The 24,451-nt window shown below is 43.3% G+C and overlaps 1 protein-coding gene across 2 annotated transcripts in view; it reads right to left on the reverse strand.

Moving 5' to 3' along the window:
- MYO5C (myosin VC) overlaps positions 1-24,451 on the reverse strand; it is a 231,607-nt gene that overhangs the window by 148,661 nt on the left and 58,495 nt on the right. For both annotated transcript variants that reach the window (XM_082256678.1, XM_082256677.1), the window contains exons 2-3: positions 20,110-20,220; positions 5,994-6,156 (exon numbers count right to left, since the gene is read on the reverse strand). In XM_082256678.1, coding sequence (XP_082112804.1) covers positions 5,994-6,156; positions 20,110-20,220 — 274 coding nt within the window. The remainder of the gene's footprint in view (positions 1-5,993; positions 6,157-20,109; positions 20,221-24,451) is intronic.

Raw genomic sequence — 24,451 nt, forward strand, 5'->3', positions numbered from 1 at the left:
CTTTCTTTGATGTGGAGACTGCGTTGCCTTTCGGCGCGGATGCGTTTCCCACCCCTCATGTTTGCACTGCTTTGGGACGTCCCCATATGTGACGAATATGAAGAGGCGGCGACTGTCGGAGGACGTAAGAGAAAACGGAATTTTTGTAAAATCTTACCTGTAAAATTCCTTTCTCTGAGTCCTCCGACAGTCGCCGCCCCCGCCCCTCTTTTGGGGTTTGAATGTATACTCTACTGCTATTCCACTAAAACTGAGATATGGTTGCAGGAAGTAGGAGGGTATTGACTGAGGGGACCACCCCTTGAGGGTGGGATATGTTAAAGCTTTATTGTTAACATATTCTGTTGCCTAGCTACTCCTTCGGAGCAAAGTCTAATACCCCATATGTGACGAATATGAAGAGGCGGCGACTGTCGGAGGACTCAGAGAAAGGAATTTTACAGGTAAGATTTTACAAAAATTCCGTTATTTAACATATATAAAATATATATAAATACTGCTAAAACTATTAAAACCACTCAGATGAATGGAATCCCACATTTCACTGCATTCTATATTATCAAGTCGAATAGACTTTCAGTTAGCAAGTTTCAATAACACGTCTTAAAGGATTAGGGTTAAGTGTCTTCAGTGAATGTTTTCCTGTCCCAGTACTCCAGCAATGAATCTGAGAACTCATCCTCAGTGACACATCAGTCTGCCTACACTAGCTATAATTACTGAATGTATATTATCTGTACCTGTACCTACAGAATGTCCTGCACAGCACTAATTAACCAGCACTGGCCACAGCTGGACACCCACAAGTGCCCATGACAGGTGTATAAACCCTAAGGCCCCTTTCACACTGTCTGCTCCGTCGGCGGACTCCATTTTTCTCCGCAGGGGGTTGATCCGCCGATCACCCGCTGAGCAGGCGGATGACAGCTCCGTCTCCGCTCCAAGTGCAGAGACGGAGCTGTCAGGTCTCCGCTGTTCTCTATGGGGGAATTGGATGAGAACGGACCGCTTGTCTGTTCTCATCCGATCCCATCCGATCCGATCTGCCAGACGGATGGAAAATAGGGTTTCCATCCGTTCGGATTTGACGGACAGGATCGGATCGGATGGCAGCGGATGTCAGCGGACATGCCTCCGCTGACATCCACTGCCCCATAGAGATGCATGGGGCATCCGTTCAGATCCGCCTGAAAAACTGACAGGCGGATCTGAATGGTCCGCATGTGTGAAAGGGGCCTAAGGTCTCTTTCACACATTCATTTACATACAGCCACTGGATTCCAGGGGTGAGAATCAGCTGATTTTTTGTGGCAGGAATGACCAGGGCATGTGAATAGCTGTTGCTGCTCAGCCTATTTAAACTAATGACAGGATGACAGTGGCCACCACTGATTAAATGTAACAGCACTGAGAGTGGTTACCTATCGATGCACAAGCTGTTGGCCATTCGGCACAAGCATGATGTCAATGCCCCACCTCTCCACCTTGTCCGATCAAAGAACTCTTTTGCATTTATTCTGAAAATACACAGCATTATCTGAATGGCACCAGTGCTAAGCCGCCAACCTCCCGTGCTCAGAATGCAGTAGGGCAACCATGTCCACTACAGTGATTTCCAGCTTCTAGAGCAGGGGTCTCCAATCGTTGACTTTAGGGGGGGCCTGAATGTGGCCAGTTGGAAGAGAAAATGCCGTGGCATCAGTGGGAGTAAACAATGAACCATCACTGGTATTAGTTGGAGGAAAAATGCCCCATTGGTGTCAGTGGAAGGAATAGTGCCTTGTATCAGTGGGAGAAATAGTGCCCCAAGGGCAGGATAAAAGTAAGCAGAGGATCACATCCAGTCCACGGGCCACAATTTGGAGACTACTGTCCTAAGGGGATCCTACAGGTATGGTAAATACATAGTTGCCTTGGTCCAAGCTGTATCAAAGTAACTATGTAAAAATGGCATACCTGGAATTCTTTAACTTATTTTTAGACTTCTTTAAAATATGTATGTACAGGAATAAGTGAACAAAAGAAAATGAATATCAAAAAATCAGCAAGAATTTACACTCAATCAGGGAGCACTACTTTATTATGTGAAATTAAATTAGCTGTATATCTTCCTATTAAATGCCTAATCATTTTATTTTACATGCCCTGCCATTGATCTAGTTTTGCCATTTTATGTCCTCTCCCTGCTATGTTTAATCAATTATAAAGGTTTGAAAACAACACACCTGCAGAAGAAAATCTAATTTTAGCCCAAAACTTTAACAACATTTTTGACAAGAAAAATTATTCCCCAGAATTTTATTAACAGTCCGGTAATTACCTTACCCAAAGCCAACACAGTGTGAAAATGATCGTATTTGTTCAGGTGTATTGGTTTAGGAGTTCTACAACTGTTTATTTATTAAAGTTCAAGTGAGTTTTTTTGTTGAACTTGTACAGGAATTATATGTGAAAGTTTCTGAATTGTGACTCAAAGTGCTTCTAAAGTCGAACAATTTTTTTTTACCTTAAAGTGTAACTTCACTTTTGTGGGAAACAAAAATTAGCAAATAAAAAAGTTAATATAGCGTATACAATTGTGACACAAGTCATATTGTAATTGAATGTTACCGTTCCCTTTCAATCAGCAGTGTTGTAATTTCATGTAAAATGCAATACAATATGGCTACCTGGAGGCGTTCTGTACACAGATGGTGTACAGAACACCCCTCCAGATATGTAATTTTCTGCTTGAGTGATTGGCTTACTGATTTTCCCAGAAGTCTGCACACCAAGATACAAGTCAGATTTTGAGCATCCCCTGCAACACAAATGTCATTTTTAGTGAGATACTCCCAAAGGGAAATCACGTCTAAAGGGATGCAGACCATGCCAATTTCCTCATTAGAGCCCTGCAGGTGTAGCAGCTAACTGATGATTATAAAATCACTCAGATAGAGATTCATTCCGCATATGGACACAGACAAACAAACAGTGACTTTATCAAAATAACAAAAGTATGAATCTACAACAAAGTTTAGTAAAATCCCTGCAATGTACATTGATCACGCAGAAGGGAATGTTTTTTTATTAGCAAAAGTTACTCTTTAATGCATTCCAGGCATTAAGCTACAAAAAAATCTGCACTAGCTCGTTCCCCTATCCCCCTATATACGTTCTGTTCCCCTGATGACGCCTTTTTGGGAGAAATGTGTTCTGAAGAGACTGACACGTGACGTCATTACACACGCTGATGTGCAAAGCAGATGTGTTGTTTTATGATACACATGCAAGTCCAGTTATTGCTTTTAATGCTATTCATCTTTTTTCACATATCTCTGCTAAGAATGTTATTTAGAGGTTGCTATGTGATCATGACAGCGGGATTTCTTCTAACTGACAAGCAGCCAGGCATATATTAATTTCTGTGGGAATCCATGTATTCCGAGATTGCCGTGTGATTGAGTTAGCGTGAATTTCTTTAGCTGGTAAGCCGCCAGGCACCTATTGATCTCTGTGTTGGTATCTTTCTTTCTGGTAAGAAGTGTGTAGATACGGGTGGAGGTGTGCTGTATACACCATTGTCTGTTGTGAGGACCTGAATTAACGGGCTGATCTTAAGAGATAGTTCTTACCTGTGGGACTCTTTTACTTTGATTTGTTATCTTATGTGCACATTATTATTTATATTAATCTATAAATTATATATATTTTACAATTTCACAGTTTTTGGGCATAATATTTTAATTGTTTAAACATTTTTTCCTAAAGGAACAGCGCACTGTGCTTTTATGGTATACATTTTTTGCATATCTTGTATTCATATATTTCAGCAGGTGAAGCACTCTTAAGTCCCGTACACACAAGTGGAAATTCAGCCGGGAATTTTCGTCAGGCGACCAATCTGTCGATTTTCGGCTTGTTAGTATGGTGCTTCCGACAACCGACTCCGACTTTTCGGCCGAAAAAATCCTGGTGTGCAGGCTATATAATTTTTGTCGACCGTCAAAACACGTCCAATTTTCGTCTCATTAGTACAGATTTCGATGGGGAAAAATCTTATGAGCAAGACTGGGCATGCTCAGAGATGAAAGAACACAAAGAAAGCAAACCAACACATGACATCACTTCTGAAGTAGAATTTTGTTGTGCGGGAAAATTTGTGTGCAGTCTAGAGCACATTCCAACCAACAGACACCACTCTGGACAAAAGACGGACGACCGGTCGGCGGAAATTCGTTGCGTGTGCACAATGCTTTTTTCAGCAGGCACTACATGCAGGGATTTTTTTGTTTTTAATTTAGCCAAAATTAATTAAATAGGTTTGTGTGAACATCCTCTTTTAAATAACTGTACTTAGTATGGGGGTTCAGCTCAAACGTAGCGCCCTTTATGAACTCCAGTTCGACCAGTCAAGAACATTTAATTGGCTTTTTTCCTACTTTTATTCAAAAGGAATAGAATAGAAAGGATGCTCTTGCAGGGGTACCAGCATACAACATGAATGCTTCAGCCTCTTAGGCTATTTAGATCCACTCCAACCTTCAGTCTAGCTCCACACAAACTGAAACTCTGGCATTACCAGGCTCTGGCCTGGTAATGTCACCTGTCTTTAACAACAGACAGGCCAGTATCCCAATGTGTCAATGAACCTGCTGCCCCCTGGCAGCACAATGATCTTCTCGAGAGGGTGTAGCCCTGAAATCTAGTCAGCTCCGATACCATAAGGCTGGCCATACACAGTTCTAATCTTGGCCGGTTCAGCAGGAACAATCTGCCTGCTGGATTCTATAGCCATTATCGCTAGCGGCTGCTATAGTCACTAGCAATATTCACTGTCTTCTCCCGGCAGGGATGGTTGCAGGAAAGAATTTTGCACCGTGTATGGCCAGCCTAAGGCAAATATTCTCAACTAGGGTTCTAAAGAAACCTATGATTGCTCCATTGACTACTAGGGGTTCCTTAGCTGTGGCTGATTGAGCTTCTATAACTGATGGTGCCTGCATAGCTCCATGTCCAATGCCATTTGCCAGAGCCAGCATGACACCAATGATCTTTTTTTTTTAATAAACAAAAGAACCAATGGTCTTTTTAGCTGTCTATAAGAGGGACATTCTGACCACTATTGTAAGATGGGCATTCTTTCCACTGACCACCAATGTAGGGACATTATTCCCACCGATCGCCAATGAATACAATTTTAACAGGGGTTCCCTGTGACCTGAAAAATATTACAAGGATTCCCCAGGGGTAAAAAGGTTGAGAAAGGCAGCCATAAGGCATGTGCACACCTGCTCAATCAGTACGTGCCGGCCATCAATAATACATGGACCCAGGGTTGGAGGCTTCATCCCACCCAATATTCTGTAAAGCCTCTGGGCTTCAGGACCCATACCAGGGATTACTGGCTCTACAAAAAACTGCATAGCCAGTTTTCTCTGGTCAAAACAAGCAACCTGGAGCCTTTCACCCTGCATGGGTAAAGACCATGGATAGCATCTACCCCTTAGGACACCATGACATGGCTCACTTTTTGTCACAACAGACACAATGTCTAGGTGGTTGGAGCTACAACAGACTTTACTATATATACTGTAATAAGTAATGGGCAAACCCCTTAAATCAGGTATTCCTGTACTTGCAAGGTTCATATGCCCACTGTGTACTAGAGGAGCCCTACAGTCAAGTTCTTGGTGGTCAAGTGCAGTTTTCATTCTGTAGCAGTGCTGTGAGAGAAATGTATGAATCAAGTTGTGACCTGGAAGTAAGTCTGCTGCCCATTCTGTGTCACTGCTCCTGTTATCATTGCCTTTCTGTAAGACAAAATTGTTACCTGTTCTCTATTTCTCTAGGTGAGGCCGTCATCTTAAAAAATACATCTGATTATTTGAATATGAATGATCGCAGACTTTTGTGAACAGCCAACCCAACATACAGAGGAATGCGAGTTAATCATTTTCATCTTTTAAACCACAAAGAAAGCTTCAAGCAGCTGTGACACAATGTTTGCTTACCACTGTAGGTGTAGATAAGTTTGGACTCCATGAATCGCACTTTAAGGTTGTGCAGAACAGCTGGCTCATGCAAGTAACTGAGAGCGGTGAGGTCATTTTCTCCAACAAGAATGTCTGGATTTCTGAGAGGCGGCAGACTCTTCTCAATTATGTATTTTAGGTCCTGCAATAATAGCAGTAATAAATCTTATCCACATTCATATATTCTGCCACTGTTCTACTACTTCCCAGAGAGATCTGTCCACGAAAAATGTTCACAAATGTAAAAAAATGTATTTAAACCCAAAATCTATTTTTCAGTATGTTTGGCATCATGTCTCACTGTATACAGCTTTCTTAAAGTATTAATAAACCTTCCATTTAAAAAATAACATACAGAAGTACAGATTTGCAATTACACTGTTTGCCATTTTTTTCTTCTGTCATTTACATTTAAACTTTCTGTAGCATCTGACCCCTAAGTGTAAGCAACTGCCCGGCATCGCAGCCCAACGCATCAATATGCACAGGCAGCCTGGAGCCCCATTAATGGGTTATTTCCCAGCTTCCCTTCCAGGAACTGTCAGCTATAATTCAATGCTGGCAAAGCATGAGCTGGTATAACTAGCACTAGGGGTCATGGGACATGTAGTCCTGCTGCTGGCAGTTATGTGTCGGTTTAATAATGTTTACTATGGGCACCCTCCTGGTCAGGAGTTCAGGGAGCGGTAGTGGGGGGAAAGGAGGATGCAACTTGTCAAGGTTCCAGAAGTAAATGACTAGGGGAAAATTTAAAAAGAAAACATACTGGTATATTATTGCAGGATGCCTTCCCTGTCATCTTCCTATTCAAAAATAGGGGGGTTTAATACTACTTTAAGCAAATTTTTTTTGGGAATGCAATGTCCATTCCTCCAGTTTATCATTGAACTGCCTTATAGATAGCCCAATGGCTGAAGAAGTGCGCATAGTGGGCTGATGATGTTGATTTTATCGCATATGGGGTTAGGTCACCGTTAGTGAAATCAGAAGAGCAAGGTCACCGTTAGTGACATTCCTCCTCAACTCCACCCCCCACACCACCACCACAGTGCAGCGTCCCAATCAAATTATCATCAACTCTTCAGCATTTACAAAAAAAAAAAGTGCTCTCTTGTCATTCCATTCAAGCAAGACAGAGGGGGACATTGCCTACACTAAGTTTTTGTGGACAGGCCATGTATGGCCTACAAACATGGAATTACAAAGGAGCACTGTTTTTTTAAATTGAACTTAAAGTGACACTAAAATCTCGTTTTTTTAAAAATAACAAACACGTTATACTTACCTGCTCTGTGAAATGGTTTTGTACAGAGCAGCCCGATCCTCCTTTTCTCTGGTCCCTCTTCGCTGCTCTTGGCCCCTCCCTCCTTTTGAGTGCCCCCACAGCAAGCAGCTTGGTATGGGGGCACCCGAGTCGAGCCACTGCTCTGTGTGTCTATTCAGACAGGGAGCCAAAGCCCAGCCTTGTCCCCTTTCTCTCCTCATTGGCTGACCTACTTTGATTGACAGCAGCAGAGGCCAATGGTGCGGCACTGCTGTCTCAGCCAATAAGGAGGGGAATCCTGGGCAGCCGAGGCACTCCTGCAACATCGCTGGATCTAGATGGACCTCAGGTAAGTATTAGGGGGGGTGCTGCACACAGAAGGGTTTTTATCAAATAGAATGAATGGAAAAGGGCAAGCATTTTATATGCCCCCTTTTCCACATGGGAGAAGTGGCATGTTATGGTATTAGCTAGTCAGAATTAGCTGTGTGGTTTTTTTCCCGGTTTTTCTCCTCAGGGAAGAAAGGGCGGGATGAGCTACCTGAGGTGAGTGGAAGGTAGTAGCAGGTGATTGGTTAGCTTTGTGAGGAGATGTTAGGCGGGAATTTAGGTTATAAATAAGGGAGCCCAGCTGTGAGGGGCTCATTCACCTCAGGAGCAGCAGCAGAAGAGGTTCCCTGTATTCTGCCGTGGGAAAGGAATAGTACCCTCAGGAAGATAATGAGCCTTGTGAGGCAGTTACTGGAGAGGGCAGGAGAAGCCGGGGCTGAAGAGTGGATCCGCACTTGCCTGAATATTCCCAAGGTTTCTGGTCAAGGAGCGGTGGCCGAAACTGCAATGGCGGAAAATGTGAACCCCCCCTCTGTTCTTACCGGAGCAGCGGTGGTTGAAGGAAGGTCGGAGCAGCGGGAAGTGGAGCCGGGTCATGCTGAGAGTGACAGCGTCATCTCCGGCGGAAGAGGGAAGAGGAAGAGGATGCCGGTCCGGCGTCATTCTCCGTCACCGAGGAGGTCGGGATCAGCAGGGGGCAGAGGTCGCGCACCGGCGCGCAGGAGCACGGAGTCCAGGAGCTCGGCGGGCGACAGGAACGGCGGTGAAGACCGAGGGAGGAGGTCGGAGCAGAGGAGGAAGTCTCCAGCAGCGTCGGAGGGTGCAGCAAGTCGTCCGGGGTACCGTCAAGAAGAAGGAGCAGCGGCAGAAGACTTCCGTGAGGAGAGTCGGGCCATCCCAGTCATCGGAGTAGCAGGACCGTCCAACGAACCGAGAGATGTGAGACAGGGTGAGTCGAATAGCATGGCTATCCTGTCTAATTTAGTTGAAGTGGTGGGGAGGTTAGCTAGGGAAGTGGATGTAATTAGTAATAGACAAGTTAGTCAAGAGAGAACAGTAGCAGACGTATGGGCGCCATCTTGTGGCCAAAATGTAGATAGCATTGCAAATGTGAATTCTGTAATTAATGTTCCTGTGCTAGATAGTAATGCAGGTAACGTTCCAGAAACATGTGCTAAGGAGGTGATTTCTTGTGAAGTGTCTCCGTTAGGTTTCCACCTCACATCAGCAGTGAGGGAGAGGATTTGGAAGGGGGAGTTCATTGATATTTTATCGTTGCTCCCCTCTTCTAAGGAATTCCTGTTCAAAGCTGATAAGAGGGAGGATAAGGGTGAAGAGGATAGGAGAAGGCCAGTTGCTAAGAATTTTAACAATTGGCTTCAGGCCTTTTTAATTTATTCATCAGTTTTATGTGAACGTTACCCAGATAGAAGTGTAGGTCTCTTTAGACACTTAGATATCATACTAGAAGCATACAAGAACTTTGGTAGTTCCGCATGGTTCTCGTATGACGAGTCTTTTAGACAGAAAGTTGCTATTCATAAGAGTCTAAAATGGGGTGAAAAGGATATAGGCCTATGGCTGAACCTTTTTGTTCCTCAGAGACAACCGTTAGTGAGACAAACTGTTAATACTCAAAGCAATACCAGTACTTTTCGTAAAGGTATATGCTTTAACTTCAACGAGAGCCAGTGTAGGTGGGCAACAGCATGCAAGTATAGACACGAGTGTGCATTTTGTTCAGGGGCCCACCCGGTGTCCAAATGCTTCCGGAAAATGGCTGGGGCCAACCAGCAACAGGTTAATGTACAAAAGGGCACAGTCTCCAGTGAGGCTGGTAGAAATGCTCCCACACCTGCAAGCATACCCAGACAAGGTGAGTTCTCAGTTGCTAATTGATGGTTTTAATGAAGGTTTTCATCTACCTGAGTTTTTAGGTTTAGGTTGCAAATGTTATAAAAACCTGAAGTCAGTTGATAGATATGTGGAAGTTGTTATAAGCAAGGTTAACAAAGAAATTGCAGAGGGGAGAATAGCAGGACCGTTCTGGGAACCCCCTTTTAGGAATTTTAGAATTTCCCCTTTAGGAATTGTTCCCAAAAAGGAGCCGGGATCTTTTAGATTGATCCACCACTTATCATTTCCAAAAGGAGAGTCCCTTAATGACCAAATAGATGAGAGTGTTGCTTCAGTTGAATACTCCTCTTTTGAGGATGCCTTAGGGATACTGAGAAGGCTTGGGGTCGGTACACTGCTAGCTAAAGCAGACGTTAAATCTGCGTTCAGGTTGTTACCGGTCCACCCAAATTGTTTTAGTTCCCTAGGTTTTTCATTAAATGGTCTTTATTATTTTGACATGTGTTTGCCAATGGGATGCTCAATTTCCTGCAGATATTTTGAGACATTTGCCACCTTTATACAATGGGTTGTTGAGCAAGAGTCAGGTAAAGGTGATATAATCCATTACTTGGACGATTTTTTATTTTTTGGTAAGCAGGATTCAGACGATTGTGCTCATCTTTTGGAAACATTTTTTAGGGTCTGCAGGAGTTTTGGCATCCCATTGGCAACAGAGAAAACAATGGGTCCAAGTACTTGTTTGGACTTCCTGGGAATTACTATAGACACAGCAGAAATGGAGTTTAGGTTGCCTCCTGAAAAGATAGAGAAGCTTAAGGATAGCATTTTGAAGATGGTCAGGAAGAAGAAAGTTTGCTTACATGAAATGCAGTCTTTGTTAGGACTGCTTGCATTCGCTTCCAGGGTAATGCCTATAGGTAAGGCATTTTCTAGGAGACTATACATGTCCATTTCGGGCCTAAAATCCCCATTTTCACATATAAGAGTGTCCAGTGACATGAAAGAAGACCTGCTGGTATGGTGGCAATTCCTGCTACACTTCAATGGGAGGGCAGTTTGGCAGGAGGAGTTCGTGCTAGACAGTGAATTCATGTTATTTACAGATGCTGCAGGTTCGGCTGGGTTTGCAGCCATTTGGCGCACGCACTGGTGTGCTGGTGGTTGGGATCCCAGTTGGAAATCAAGGGGTTTAGTGAAGAACATAGTTTTACTGGAACTGTTCCCAATTGTTGTAGCTTTGGAAATATGGGGGGAACATTTTAGGAATAAGAGGATCCTGGTCAGCACGGACAATAAGGGTGTATTATATGCCATCAACTGTCTTTCCTCTAGGTCTCCGCCAGTCATTGTCTTACTTAGGTATATGATTTTTAAGTGTTTATCATTGAATGTTTGGTTGAAGGCAAAGCATGTGGCAGGTAAAGACAATGACATGGCGGATGCCCTATCTCGTTTCCAGATGGAAAGATTCCTTCGGTTGCACCCAGAGGCGGATCTGATAGGCAGAGATTGTCCAAGAAAACTGTGGACCCTGGTTTAAAATTAGTACCTTCAATGATTCAGGAGTCAGTGGCTCCTGCCACCTGGGTAGGATATAAATCTGCCTGGGGGATGTGGCGGTCTTTCTTGGATACTAAACAGGATGCGGAGGGATTTTCGGAAGATCTGGTACTGGAATTTTTGGAGTTACTTTTTAGGAATGAATATTCTTATGCTCATATAATAAAAACTTTGGCTGGTGTATCTTTTTTCCTGAAATTACATAATTTACCACCGTGTAATTCCTTCTTTTCCATCAAGCAGGCCTTAAAAGGTTATAGAAAGAAAACGTTTAGGAAGGATGGGAGAAATCCAATAACTCCACAGATATTGGGTAATATTTGTGGAGTTACACAACAGGTATGTTTCTCCGATTTTGAATCTGCAATGTTTAAAGCTGTTTTTTCCCTGGCCTTCTTTGCCGCCCTCAGGGTTTCTGAGATAATTGATTTGAGTTTTGAGAATGTACAGGTTTTTTCCAATTCTTTGAAATTATTTATCAAAAGATCAAAGACTGATCAGTTGAATAGAGGTGCGGTGATAGATTTACATTCATTGCAGGGCTCCAACATTTGCCCTGTATATTTGGTTACAGAATTTTTGAAGTTAAGACCTACTACTACAAATCCTTCTGCTTTTTTCTTGCATGTTTCTGGTGCCCCACTTACTAAGTACCAGTTTAACAAGGTCCTCAAATTGTGTGTGGATAAATTGGGTTTAGGGAATGTGAGGTTAACTTCCCATTCGTTTAGAATTGGGGCTGCCACGGAGGCTTCTGCTTTGGGTTTTGAAGCTGGTGCAATTAAGAAGTTAGGTAGATGGAATTCCAACTGTTACAAGCTTTATGTTCGCCCATAATGTTATACTGTAATCTGTTTCCAGGTCCTGTCAGAGTGATTTGGATAGTCGGCCATTCGTTTATCCACTGGGCCCAGCGGAGAGCAAGATCCAGAATCTATTCTGAGAATTTAGGACTGAATCCTGAGGAATTCCAGATTTATTGGTGTGGTAGGAGGGGAATGTTATGGGAGGATCTGGGTTTGGAGCTCTGTAGGATGCATCAACTGTACCCCCCCCCCGGATGTTCTGCTCATCCATTTAGGCGGTAACGATATAGGTCAAACCAAGTCTATAGAATTGATCTTTAGGATTAGGAATGACCTGTACAATTTTGCAATGTCATCTCCTAAGACTATTGTAATCTTTTCCGAAATTGTGCAGAGACTCAGGTGGCTTAACTCCCCCTCTCTGCGCCCTTTTGAAAAGATTAGGAAGAAAATTAACAGGACCTTGGCTAAACTCCTTAAACAAGTGGGGATTTTTAGTTTTAGACATACAGAATTGGAAGGGGGAATAGAAGCGTTATATAGATTTGATGGGGTCCATTTATCGAATATTGGACTCGATATTTTTAATGCAGACCTAGCTACTAGTATTGAGTTGGCCGCGGTTGTGGATGGTGACAGAAGGGTTTAGTTCCCCTTCTGTCCTGTGGATGTTTTTAAGAAAATTTGCTGAATTTTACTGATTGATGAGGCCTGAGCCATAGTGGCTGGGCTGGCTTTAATTTATTGATATGGCCTGAGCTTTAGTGGCTGGGCTAAATTTTATTTCTATTTATTATATTTATTGAGTTAAAAGAGTTTAAAACCAGTAATAAACGGCCGCGGCCATAATTTTTCCACAACTATGTGTCTGCATTTTTTATTTAATATTTAGTTCAAATATTTATTGGTAAGAAAGGGTTTATATAGAAGAAAATACACTGCCTACTATCCCATGAATGGAAAAGGGCAAGCATTTTATATGCCCCCTTTTCCACATGGGAGAAGTGGCATGTTATGGTATTAGCTAGTCAGAATTAGCTGTGTGGTTTTTTTCCCGGTTTTTCTCCTCAGGGAAGAAAGGGCGGGATGAGCTACCTGAGGTGAGTGGAAGGTAGTAGCAGGTGATTGGTTAGCTTTGTGAGGAGATGTTAGGCGGGAATTTAGGTTATAAATAAGGGAGCCCAGCTGTGAGGGGCTCATTCACCTCAGGAGCAGCAGCAGAAGAGGTTCCCCACCCCCCCCTCCCTTGTCGCGGCTGTTGTTACGTGGTGGTGTCGCCTTTGTGTTACAAAGGTGGACAATTGTTTATTGCTGGATGTTTTTAAGAAAATTTGCTGAATTTTACTGATTGATGAGGCCTGAGCCATAGTGGCTGGGCTGGCTTTAATTTATTGATATGGCCTGAGCTTTAGTGGCTGGGCTAAATTTTATTTCTATTTATTATATTTATTGAGTTAAAAGAGTTTAAAACCAGTAATAAACGGCCGCGGCCATAATTTTTCCACAACTATGTGTCTGCATTTTTTATTTAATATTTAGTTCAAATATTTATTGGTAAGAAAGGGTTTATATAGAAGAAAATACACTGCCTACTATCCCATGCATTTTTATATTTCAATAGGGATGTGGTCTCGTTATTAATCTACTTATCTCCCCAACCAGCCCCATTTCAATTCCACATTTTCACAGCTCTTAGGCTGAGTTCACACTGGTACGAACACAGACATTGCATTTGCTCTGCGGATCACATGCGATGCCTGTGCGATGCAAATTCAGCCATACAGTTTGTATAGCTGAATTCTCATTCGGACCAAAATGGTAAAGGACCATTTTTTTTGGTCTGCACTGGAATCAGATCGCACGGGTGTTCACACCTATGCGATCTGTTTCCTGTATCATTTCACAATTCACAATGCGAACTGTGAACTGATCTGCGGGTGTCATTAACTTTACATTGACACCCGCAGCAGTTTGCAGAGGTCAGTGTGAACCGTCTGCGATTCAGTTTCCTTGAGGGTACCCGCACAGGATTCGCAGGTTTTCCTGCATCGCACCAGTGTGAACCCAGCCTTACTGTGAAGAAATCTCTCCAGGTTTGGAGATGAAATCTCTTTTCTTCCAGCCATAAAGAGTGCCCCCTTGTCCTCTGTGATGACCTTAAATTGAATAACTCAACACCAAGTTCGCTATATAGACCCCTTATGTATTTATACATGTTGATCATATCCCCCATTAATCTCCTCTTCTCAAGAGAGAATAAATTCAGTTCCTCTAATCTTTCCTCATAGCTGAGCTCCTCCATGCCTCTTATCAGTTTGGTTGCCCTTCTCTGCACTTTCTCCAGTTCCTCTATATCCTTTTTGTGAACTGGTAATGTGCTTGAGACGCTCCAGTGCATGGGAAGTTCTATAGAAAATGTCCCTAAAGGCAAACTATCACTTTAAGAAAACTGTATAGGGTGGGTGAGGCATGATTCCAAACATTTTGAAAAATAGATCTAGGGTTTACATACACTGATTAGACGCTCAGCATAAAGATTTCCTCATATAGACCACAGATTCTAAGAACTGAGATATAATGTTTAAGAAAATAGAATAAAACAAATAACTACAATAATAGAGACCTGCCATGAATAATTGATGAAGTATTTTATGCCCAGTAACCAGTGATTCCAAACATTTACCTTTATATATACCTATATAACAGCAAATTAGTACTGCCTGATGAACACCTTCTGTTCTTTGGTGTGATTAGATTGACTAGGATCCTGTCAGCACCCATTTCTAAAAGAAAACATGGCCTAAAGTGTATTTCCACTTTTGAAGCCAAATTGGGAAAACAAACACCTGCTTTATATTTTTTACCTGTTCCTAAAAACAAAGCATAAGTTAAAAAAGAGAAAATAAAAAAAAAAATAGCTGGCTACATTTTTAAGTGCTTTTTACTTGCTTGGAAATCCTTTCAAGCTATCCCTGCTTTGTTCAGGAGAGTAATGTTTAAAAAGGGGGCATAACTACAGGGGTTGCAACCGGGCCCCATGCTCCGGGGGGCCTGTGAGGCTCCCCTGTACACCTGGATAGGAGGGGTGGCAGAGGCAGCATGTAGAGAAATCACTGTCCTCCTTTTTCCCCCTGTAGCTGCAGGAGGAAAATGGAGGAGATTGGTTCCTTTGTATGCTGCCCCCGCCGCTCCTTCTATCCAGTTCACTTGTGTTCTGCTGTCTCTGGGCCCCTGTGTGATCCCCTGGTCCCCCCCCCCCCCACTACTGTGCTGCCCTCCCCACTGTGCTCTCTCCCCTCTCCTGCCAGGCTGCTGCAGGGGATGTGTCACAATAGAGAACCAGGAAGGGGTCGGTAAATATGTAATTTATCAGCTCCTTCCTTTTCTGAATGGACAGAGTCATAGTCAGTGACATTGTAAAAAAAATAAAATAAAATGATAAACAATAATTCAATTAAAATACCAAAAAATAAAAACTACGGACACCAGTGGGTGAACTTCCAGGATCGCAAAGGTCACACTTGCGACCGGGCCTGGGTATTCCACCACCATGGGGAGGCCCCAAGGTGGAAGGAAGGGGGCTGACTGCAGAACTTGTGAAAGGGTGCCGCTGCGGGTCCGTAATAAAGGGCCCCGCAACGAGAGTAAAAGGCCCCAGGATCAGTGGGAAGAGCCCCAGGCTTAAAGGGAAGGGCTCCGGCCAGGGGTCCGGGTGGCCCTTCTTGGTTTCTTGCACCAGGGCCCTGAAGGTTCTAGTTACGCCTCTGGTTTAAAACAATAAACCCTGTCTATACTGTGCTGGCAGCTCTTCACGATCAGTTGTAAACTGATAAATAAGCTGGGCAGCTGCATTGTATGTTAAGGAAGGAGTAGTCTATGGAGCCAGCGAACAAAAACACTGAGCCTGTCCAGAAATTCTTAAGATCTGCTGAGAGGCCATCTCCTCAACGTTTTTAAAAAGCACACATTTTTAGGTATTCTGAGTGAATGGTAATCACATAATAAACATATAATGGGGTTATTCTCAAATTTGACTGCAAATGTAGAAGAATACCTTAATCAGTTGTTTTTTTTTTAAATACAGTAAAACCTTGGATTGAGAGCGTTTTGCAAGACAAGCAACATTTTTTAATACATTTTGACTTGATAAACGAGTGATATCTTGATATACAAGTAGCATCATGTCACAACTAAGTATAAAAGAGAAGAGAGGCGCCTCTAAGTGTAGCAATATGGTTACATTTAATGAAGGTACGACATTTAGAAACTCACATTGTTGATGATTAAAGCGGAGTTCCACCCTGGATTTTTTTTTTTTTTAAAAATACCCCCGGGACAGTCAGGGCTAGTGCATTCCACAATGGCAAGCCTCTGATCTGTCCCGGGATGCACTTACCTGTTAGGACAAATACTTACCTTGAAAACGTCTTGTCCAGCGCTGCCATCTCAGATGTGGGCAGCTTGAAGCCAGCGAGATGCTCTTCGGCGTCCTCTTCCGCCTTCTTCAGTCCCACGATGCCCTGCGCCGGCCCCAACGTCACTTCTGGGTTGCGCGCGTCATCCCTCCACAGCTTCTGGGCATGCCCAGAAGCTGTTTAGAAGGGGATGACGCGTGCGCCCCGGAACTGACGTCGGGGCCGGTGCAGGCGCAATGATTCCTGGGAGCGATGACTTTCAGCTCCCAGGAATCATTGCAGAGCCAGGAAGTGACGACGGGCCGCGGCCGAGGAAGGAGGAAGAAGGAAGTAAGGTAGGTATATTTTCTTCGCTACGAGGTAAGTAAAAAAAAAAAAAAATGCGATTATCCATTTCTTTTTCAGGTGTCCCGGAGCGAGATGGAGGTAAGTATAAAATTAGGGTGGAACTCCGCTTTAAAACAGGCACATCTAAGTATGCAGGCATCCACGGTAAAGCTGTCCACATAGACCGTCCTCTGCACCGCCATCGACATCATCCCTTCCATACTGCGCTCCACGAGCACTTCAAACCTCGCTTTCAGATCGCTCTACTGCAGGGTAGTCTTCCCGGTCACGATTGCGCACTGACAGCGGGAGAGCCGGCGGTGCAGAGGACGGTCTATGTGGACAGCTTTACCCCGGATGCCTGCATACTTAGATGTGCCTGTTTTAATTATCAACAATGTGAGTAGCTAAATTTATCCATATTGCTACACTTAGAGGCGCCTCACTTCTCTTTTATACTCTGTAGCTCTGGCTAGATTTTGCTTCTAATCCCCTTGTGGAGGCGGCCATTTGTGGATGGATATTTTATGGTTACACATTATTTCTTAGGGGAAATTCGCTTTGATATAAGAGTACTTTGGATTACAAGATGTTTCCGGAACGAATTATGCTCGCAATCCAAGGTTTTACTGTATTTATCTTGTGCAAAAATGATAAACTTTTTTTTAAAGCAGACCTCCGGCTAAATTACATATACATCTTGTTTAACCTCCCAAAGAATCTATAATTCTATGAAGCCAATCTTGTGATTTGTACATTTCTGTAACCCTACCCTTCCAGGTAGTTGAAATTTCCTGCTTCGTCCTTGCAGCTTCCAATTTCAAGCCTCTTCCTCCAAATTGCTCATCGGAGAATGAATCTACAACATCATACATTGAGCAGGAAGATAACCCAGGGAGCTGTAAAGGGGAACCAGGAGAGTGATTTTCCTGCTTGTGTGGTATGGTATATCCTTTGGAAGGTAAAATAGTTTACTGCTGCATTTAGTTGGGTGCCGGGAGCTTCACTTTTGGGCTCGTTCACACCATGCGTGCATGAAAACTGATGGGAATTGAAGGGAAAACCAACATCAGTTTCCATGCGTGTCAGTTATGTGCCATATCCACACCAATGTTGATGTCATGTCAGTTTTTTTCTCGTGCCACCGATGTGAACAGGGCACATAGAGAACAACTGTTTTTATTGTGCCCTTGCAGAACATGTGAAGAGAAACTGACGTCTTTGCACCATGGTTCGGATGAGGCCTTAAACTGTGCCATTCATTTGCCTTATGGGTCATATACTGTACTTCAGTGTACAATAGCATGAAGCATTTCACTCATTGCTAGGATTGTGAATATTTCCCGCATGGATACCACTCAGTACATCCTTTGGATAAATGCTGAGAATAAGGCATCTAGTGGGATGTGTGGTGTATCGATGGTATTAGGAAATGTAGATCATCATCATATGACTTTGACTTCCATGCCAATTTTAGGTATATCTAAAGAAACAAAAATAGTTCTTAAACCTATCAGAGGAACTCCTAGAGCTATATAGACCTCTGTTGACATGTTGATTGTTATCCCGTCTTGCTGTTTAATCACCCAACCTACTGTATACTGATATCTTAAATGGTCAGTAAGAATCCTAAGAAAACTGGGTGGACTCAAACATGTGCAATGATAACAGAATACACATTAAGAAGATGTAATATAATAGATCAAGCTGAACAATTATTAGATGAACCCACTTATAGTCCAGCTTTTATCCTCTATTCCCAGCAATCAGAACATTGCCAAGGCCCTGGTGTCTTCTCCTGCTCCACTGTAGTCCACCATCCAAATCAAAGGCTGGACACTGAAGACCTTCAACTCTAGCCAGAGTTTATTGTAATGACAGCAAGCTGCTCCCTCCCACCCAAAGCCATGACCCCAACATGTTTTCTCATCAATATGGCCGAATCATGGGGATCAATCTTAGTCATCCAGCATTTACTGATTGGATATGAACATGCTAGAAGATCTATGCCTCCAGTAAGTGGTCGGCATCCCTTTCTTGTTTGAAATGATGTCTTTACAACACACGTATAACAGCAAAATTGAGGAAAGGAAGTCATGTTGGATTTGACAATTAGAAGTTGATTGGCTGCCATGCACGGCTGTACCAGATTTTGCTCTCTTCAACTTTAGCAAATCAACCCTATTCCTTCCTTCCATTGACACCATCAAGCCTCCTGATTGGAAACTGTCAAGAAACGGCCTAAAGGATGTCGCCTCATTGAAGCCCGGTAAGGTAGTAGCGTTAAGTTTAAAGATCCACTGGAGCTCACACTGGAGGAGGGTCTTGTTCCAGTCTTAAAACACAGGATTGATATACTCAGATGTGCTGGAGTTTTATAACTAATATGTGAGTGGATCTTTTATTTATAATAAATTGGATTATTAACCACTTCCGCACTGCTCACTAGAGCTGTACTGCGGCAAAGAGGCTCGATAACGTCTGGCGACGTAGTACTACATCACCAGATATTCCCCTCTCTCGGCGGCACGTGCGCGCCGCCGGGGGCTCGCTCCCGCTGTATTCAGTCACAGCGGGAGTCGGGCCAGGGGAGGAGCGGCGGAGATCGCCGCTGCTCTTCCCCGATCGTCGGGGAATCGAGTGTGGAGATCCGCCCGCTTGTGTAAAGACAGCAAAATCCTCCGCTGGTAAAGTGGTTAAGTCTACACCATGAGGAATGTTTCATTTATCTCCACACGAGATGTTATGCCTGCGGAGAGGATCGCTAGAGGAGTATTGGAGGATTCCACTATCACCTTTGCCTGATGTATATAGCACCACTTTTATAGACCTTAGTAGTGAGGGTCTATGATATATGGTAAGAGGCTGTGTGATTGGGTGTCGGTGGTGGGGCTCACATACGGATTGAAGACACGTTCTAGGCCAGTGATGGCGAACCTTGGCACCCCAGATGTTTTGGAACTACATTTCCCACGATGCTCAACTACACTGCAGAATGCATGAGCATCATGGGAAATGTATTTCCAAAACATCTGGGGTGACAAGGTTTGCCATCACTGCTCTAGGTTTTCCACTGGGACTCTCTTTCTCTCTAAATGTGGACTTTGTTGTTATTTTAATAGCGCTGCACCACTTTTTACTGTTTATGCTATTTTATTGTTTATTTCACAAAATTGTGTGAGCCGCTTCTTTGCAACATTTTAAAATATTGTATTTTATCACCAGGCGTAGCAGATATAATATAATTGAGCATGATGGGGACAGATACTGTATCTAATTTCCTGTCATCGCTGATGAGTGATAAAGTAAATAGGTGCCTCCCATTATGAGGAAAGGGAAATACCAATGTGACTGAGACATAAATTGTCCCTTTATAAATATATGTGAAAGGCAATGGTGACTCTATTTATCTATTGTATTATAATAAGCGATAAAATGGCCACCGTTGAGAAGCAACAAATCCAACTTCTCCTGAAATATATTCACTTATACCAAAAAATTTACTAACAATGCCCCTCCCCCATCTTCCTTACAGAGCCATCTTCTAAGCGTAGGTGAAGCACAGTGTCCCCAATCTTCAGGTCTTTTGTGATTTCAGCAGATTTCCAAACTTCATCTGCATCAGGGATCCAAACCCGATTATACTGGAAGAAAAGAAAAAAAATGAGATTTGCGAACTATACAATGCGACAAGACTACATTCAGACAATCCTTTTGCGCCATGTGCCTCCACAAACATACAACTTCAGTCATTGAATACCTTCTGCCAGCACATAGTTTAATTAAGGCCAACCATACTCTGCTGAACCGGCCGAGATTCAAACCGTCAATGGGCAGGCTGAATGTACCAAGTTTATCGATCAACTTGGGTACAACCAGCCTGCTGGATTCTCTTACGGTTATCACTAGAGGTTGCCATAGCTGCTGGCAGTAATCACTGTCTTCTCCCAGGGGGGACAGCTTCCTCCACCCACCCACTGGGAGAAGACAGTGGCCCAGCAGGGGGGATTCCCGCATCAATACTGTCTGTGTTGATGGGGGAATCAAGCAAATTTCTTTCCTGCAACCTGTAGTTGCAGGAAAGAAATTTGCTCCATGTATGGCTGGTCTCAGTATGTATACTGTACTTAAAGCGGAGTTCCAACCAAAAGTGGAACTTCCACTCATTTGCTTCCTCCCCCCCACATTTGGCACCTTTCGGGGGGGTTGAACGGGTACCCGTTTTTGATAGGTACCCTTCCCCACTGCCGGGAGACAGCCCCGCCGCGCTGTCACTCGGAGATTTGGCCCCCTCCTCCTACCCCTGCCGCAGAGCCAATGCGAATGCGCAGTAGGGACCCGCCCGTGAAGCCGCAAGGCTTCACTGCCGGGTTTCCTTACCGCCAATGGCAGCGGCAGCACCCGACAGCTGATGGAAACATCGGCTGCAGTGCCGACATCGCTGGATTCCAGGACAGGTAACTGTCATAATATTAAAATTCAGCAGCTACAGTATGTGTACAGTATGTGTAGGTGCTGACTTTTCATTTTTGGAGGGGGAGGCTGGAACACCGCTTTAATTACATAGTTTAAAGCAGTAATAAACCCAAAAACAAACATTTTTTTTAATATTGCAGGTTAGCAATTCTTAGATGTGGTGGCTGCATTCGTTTCCCCTTCTATTTTCATCTGTTGATCCAACGAGCAAGTCTGTTGTTTTTCACATCACAAACTCGTATTTATTTATGCAAAACCTTTGTCCCAAAAGCAAAACAACTGTTTGCTGTAACTGATCATAAAGTGTGAGCTGGAGTCTGGCTTCAATTTGTTAGTGTACCTAAATCTGGTAATACATTTACCAATACCCCCCCCCCCCCTCCAGACTAATGATGCTGCTGTCTGCTGTGTCTCCTGTTCTCATTCCTCCAGAGTTGTGTCTCACTAATACCGGAGGTGTGTTACCTTCACCAGATGAAAACAGAGGGGAAAAGGCCAAAGAAAATAAAAACTGATGCAACCACCACATATAATGATTGGTAAGCTGCAATATAATAGATTTTTGGTTTTCGGTTAATACTGCTTTAAATATGTATATACAGTACTACATATATACAGTATATATATATATATATATATATATATATATATATATATATAAAATCACACATCAACACACTGACAGATAAAAGAACAGATATTGAAAATACAAGATTTAACAGGTAAAACTTTGTTTTGTGATCTTGAGATGCTAAATTTGGAGCTCGTATTTTTTAATTTAGAAGTCATTTTTTAAGCATTATTATTTTTTATTGTTTTGCTGTATTTTAAAACTAAATTCTCTAAAAAGGTATTTTTAAGTGTGAGTTAGCTTGAGGAAGGGTCAAAAATTTGTCATGTTTTTATTACCATGTTGGGGACATCTCTCCTCACTTTCTCTCTTTCACATGGGCAGCTTTGGGGCACTAAAAACAGGTGGTTGAGCCATAGTTTTACTGCCCCCCCCCCTCCAGATCACCCACATAGTCTTAAAGTCTGAAATTACAGCCAGACGAGGCTGTTTACATGCCGTGGCTAACAACGCCGGTCAAATTGGCCATTCAAGTCAATGGAGCTGCGCCATGAGCTAAATACTTGCTTTGCTTTTGTGGCGAATTAGTCACATTAAAAAAAGAACAGACCTTCAGTAGGTGGCAGGCTCACCTCCTGAATGTTTGACAAAAAGGTACATAGCGCACTCTGAACAATGATCCATGGTGGGCTAGTGGGAACCTAGCCATAGACATACAATGTAGATGAAATAAGGGGTCATGAGAGCACAGTTCTATAGAGAGGGACAGGCAGTCAGTGGGAAAAATCTCAACTTTGACAAATGTCATCAGAACAGGTGTCCCCTTTGGGATTCCACTTACCTTCTGTTCTGGTGACATCTGCAAAAATTAGAAATTCCCATCCTTTCAGTCACCAGGACAAGAAGGGAATGCAATCCTCCTCAACAAGGATACAAACCTGAATGCAGTGGTGGTGGGAATGGGGGGGGGGGGGTTCTGAAGTGACAATGCTTGAGATTTATTAATTGTCAGCTTACTATAGGAGTTTAGGAGCTTACTGGAATTAGAACAAGCTCTGAGATAACCACAAAGGACACCCTCCCACATCCCTAAACCAACCCTATATAGGCTTTGATCTGCCAGACATCAAAGGCATATACTACTGTACTCTGAACGGTATACCAAGTCTGATCTGCTGGACATCGAAGGCACATACTACTGTACTGTGAACGGTATACCTAGTCTGATCTGCAGGACATCGAAGGCACATACTACTGTACTGTGAACGGTATACCTAGTCTGATCTGCAGGACATCGAAGGCACATACTACTGTACTGTGAACGGTATACCTAGTCTGATCTGCAGGACATCGAAGGCACATACTACTGTACTCTGAACTGTATACCTAGTCTGATCTGCAGGACATCGAAGGCACATACTACTGTACTCTGAACGGTATACCTAGTCTGATCTGCAGGACATCGAAGGCACATACTACTGTACTCTGAACGGTATACCTAGTCTGATCTGCAGGACATTGAAGGCACATACTACTGTACTCTGAACGGTATACCTAGTCTGATCTGCTGGACATCGAATGCACATACTACTGTACTCTGAACGGTATACCTAGTATGATCTGCCGGACATTGAAGGCACATACTACTGTACTCTGAACAGTATACCTAGTCTGATCTGCAGGACATCGAAGGCACATACTACTGTACTCTGAACAGTATACCTAGTCTGATCTGCAGGACATCGAAGGCACATACTACTGTACTGTGAACGGTATACCTAGTCTGATCTGCAGGACATCGAAGGCACATACTACTGTACTCTGAACGGTATACCTAGTCTGATCTGCAGGACATCAAAGGCACATACTATTGTATGTGAGCGGTATACCAAGTCTGATCTACAGGACATCGAAGGCACATACTACTGAACTCTGAACGGTATACCTAGTCTGATCTGCAGGACATCGAAGGCACATACTACTGTACTCTGAACGGTATACCTAGTATGATCTGCCGGACATTGAAGGCACATACTACTGTACTCTGAACGGTATACCTAGTCTGACCTTTTCCCCCTTTGGTATCAGTCATATTTAAGGAATCCACTTAAACTCAGATGGTTTATATTATATCTAATACTTATCTATGGCACAGTGAGTGGACACCATTGGCCTCACTCTGGGATCGTTGTGAGGCCATTTGTCGCTTGGTTGGTTCGGATACCTCTAACACAGACCTTTACACGATTCTGGCAGACTCATTTCAATTTGTACCTTTTATAACCTTGTACGGCATGTAATCTTTCTACATAATACCTTTACCTAGGGAATGTGTGTAAACCTCTACTCTCTGTCCCCCTAAAGGAAAGGTGGCTACCACCTGAAATGCATTGGGCACATGAGAAACCCCTACCACCCCCTGCGTCATTCAGTTGTAATATCTATGTATTCAGATACTTACTTTGCCGTTTCATTTATCTAGTGCAGCTGTAGTCACATTATTGTGCATTTGTTACAATTTGTGTAGATGTATTCATTATATTTTTTATGATGACTCAATAAACTTCATTTTTATCTTATTGGATACCGGTCGCCTTTATAATCCCATCTCCAGGAGGCACTTTTTTGTTTGAGATAACCACAAAGGACACCTTCCCACATCCCTAAACCAACCCCACATAGGCTCCTGCTGCTGTTAAACTCCTGTGAGGCGGATGCAGGGGCACGGTTTACTGGTGCTGTGTGTGTCTAAGGACGCACAGCCTCTCTCCCTGGGGCACATCTGTATGGGTGCACTCTCAGCACATTGCTTTCTGAGGGGGCAACCG

Source organism: Pelophylax lessonae (assembly GCF_965119305.1).
Source record: "Pelophylax lessonae genome assembly, chromosome: 4".
Lineage (NCBI taxonomy): Eukaryota > Metazoa > Chordata > Amphibia > Anura > Ranidae > Pelophylax > Pelophylax lessonae.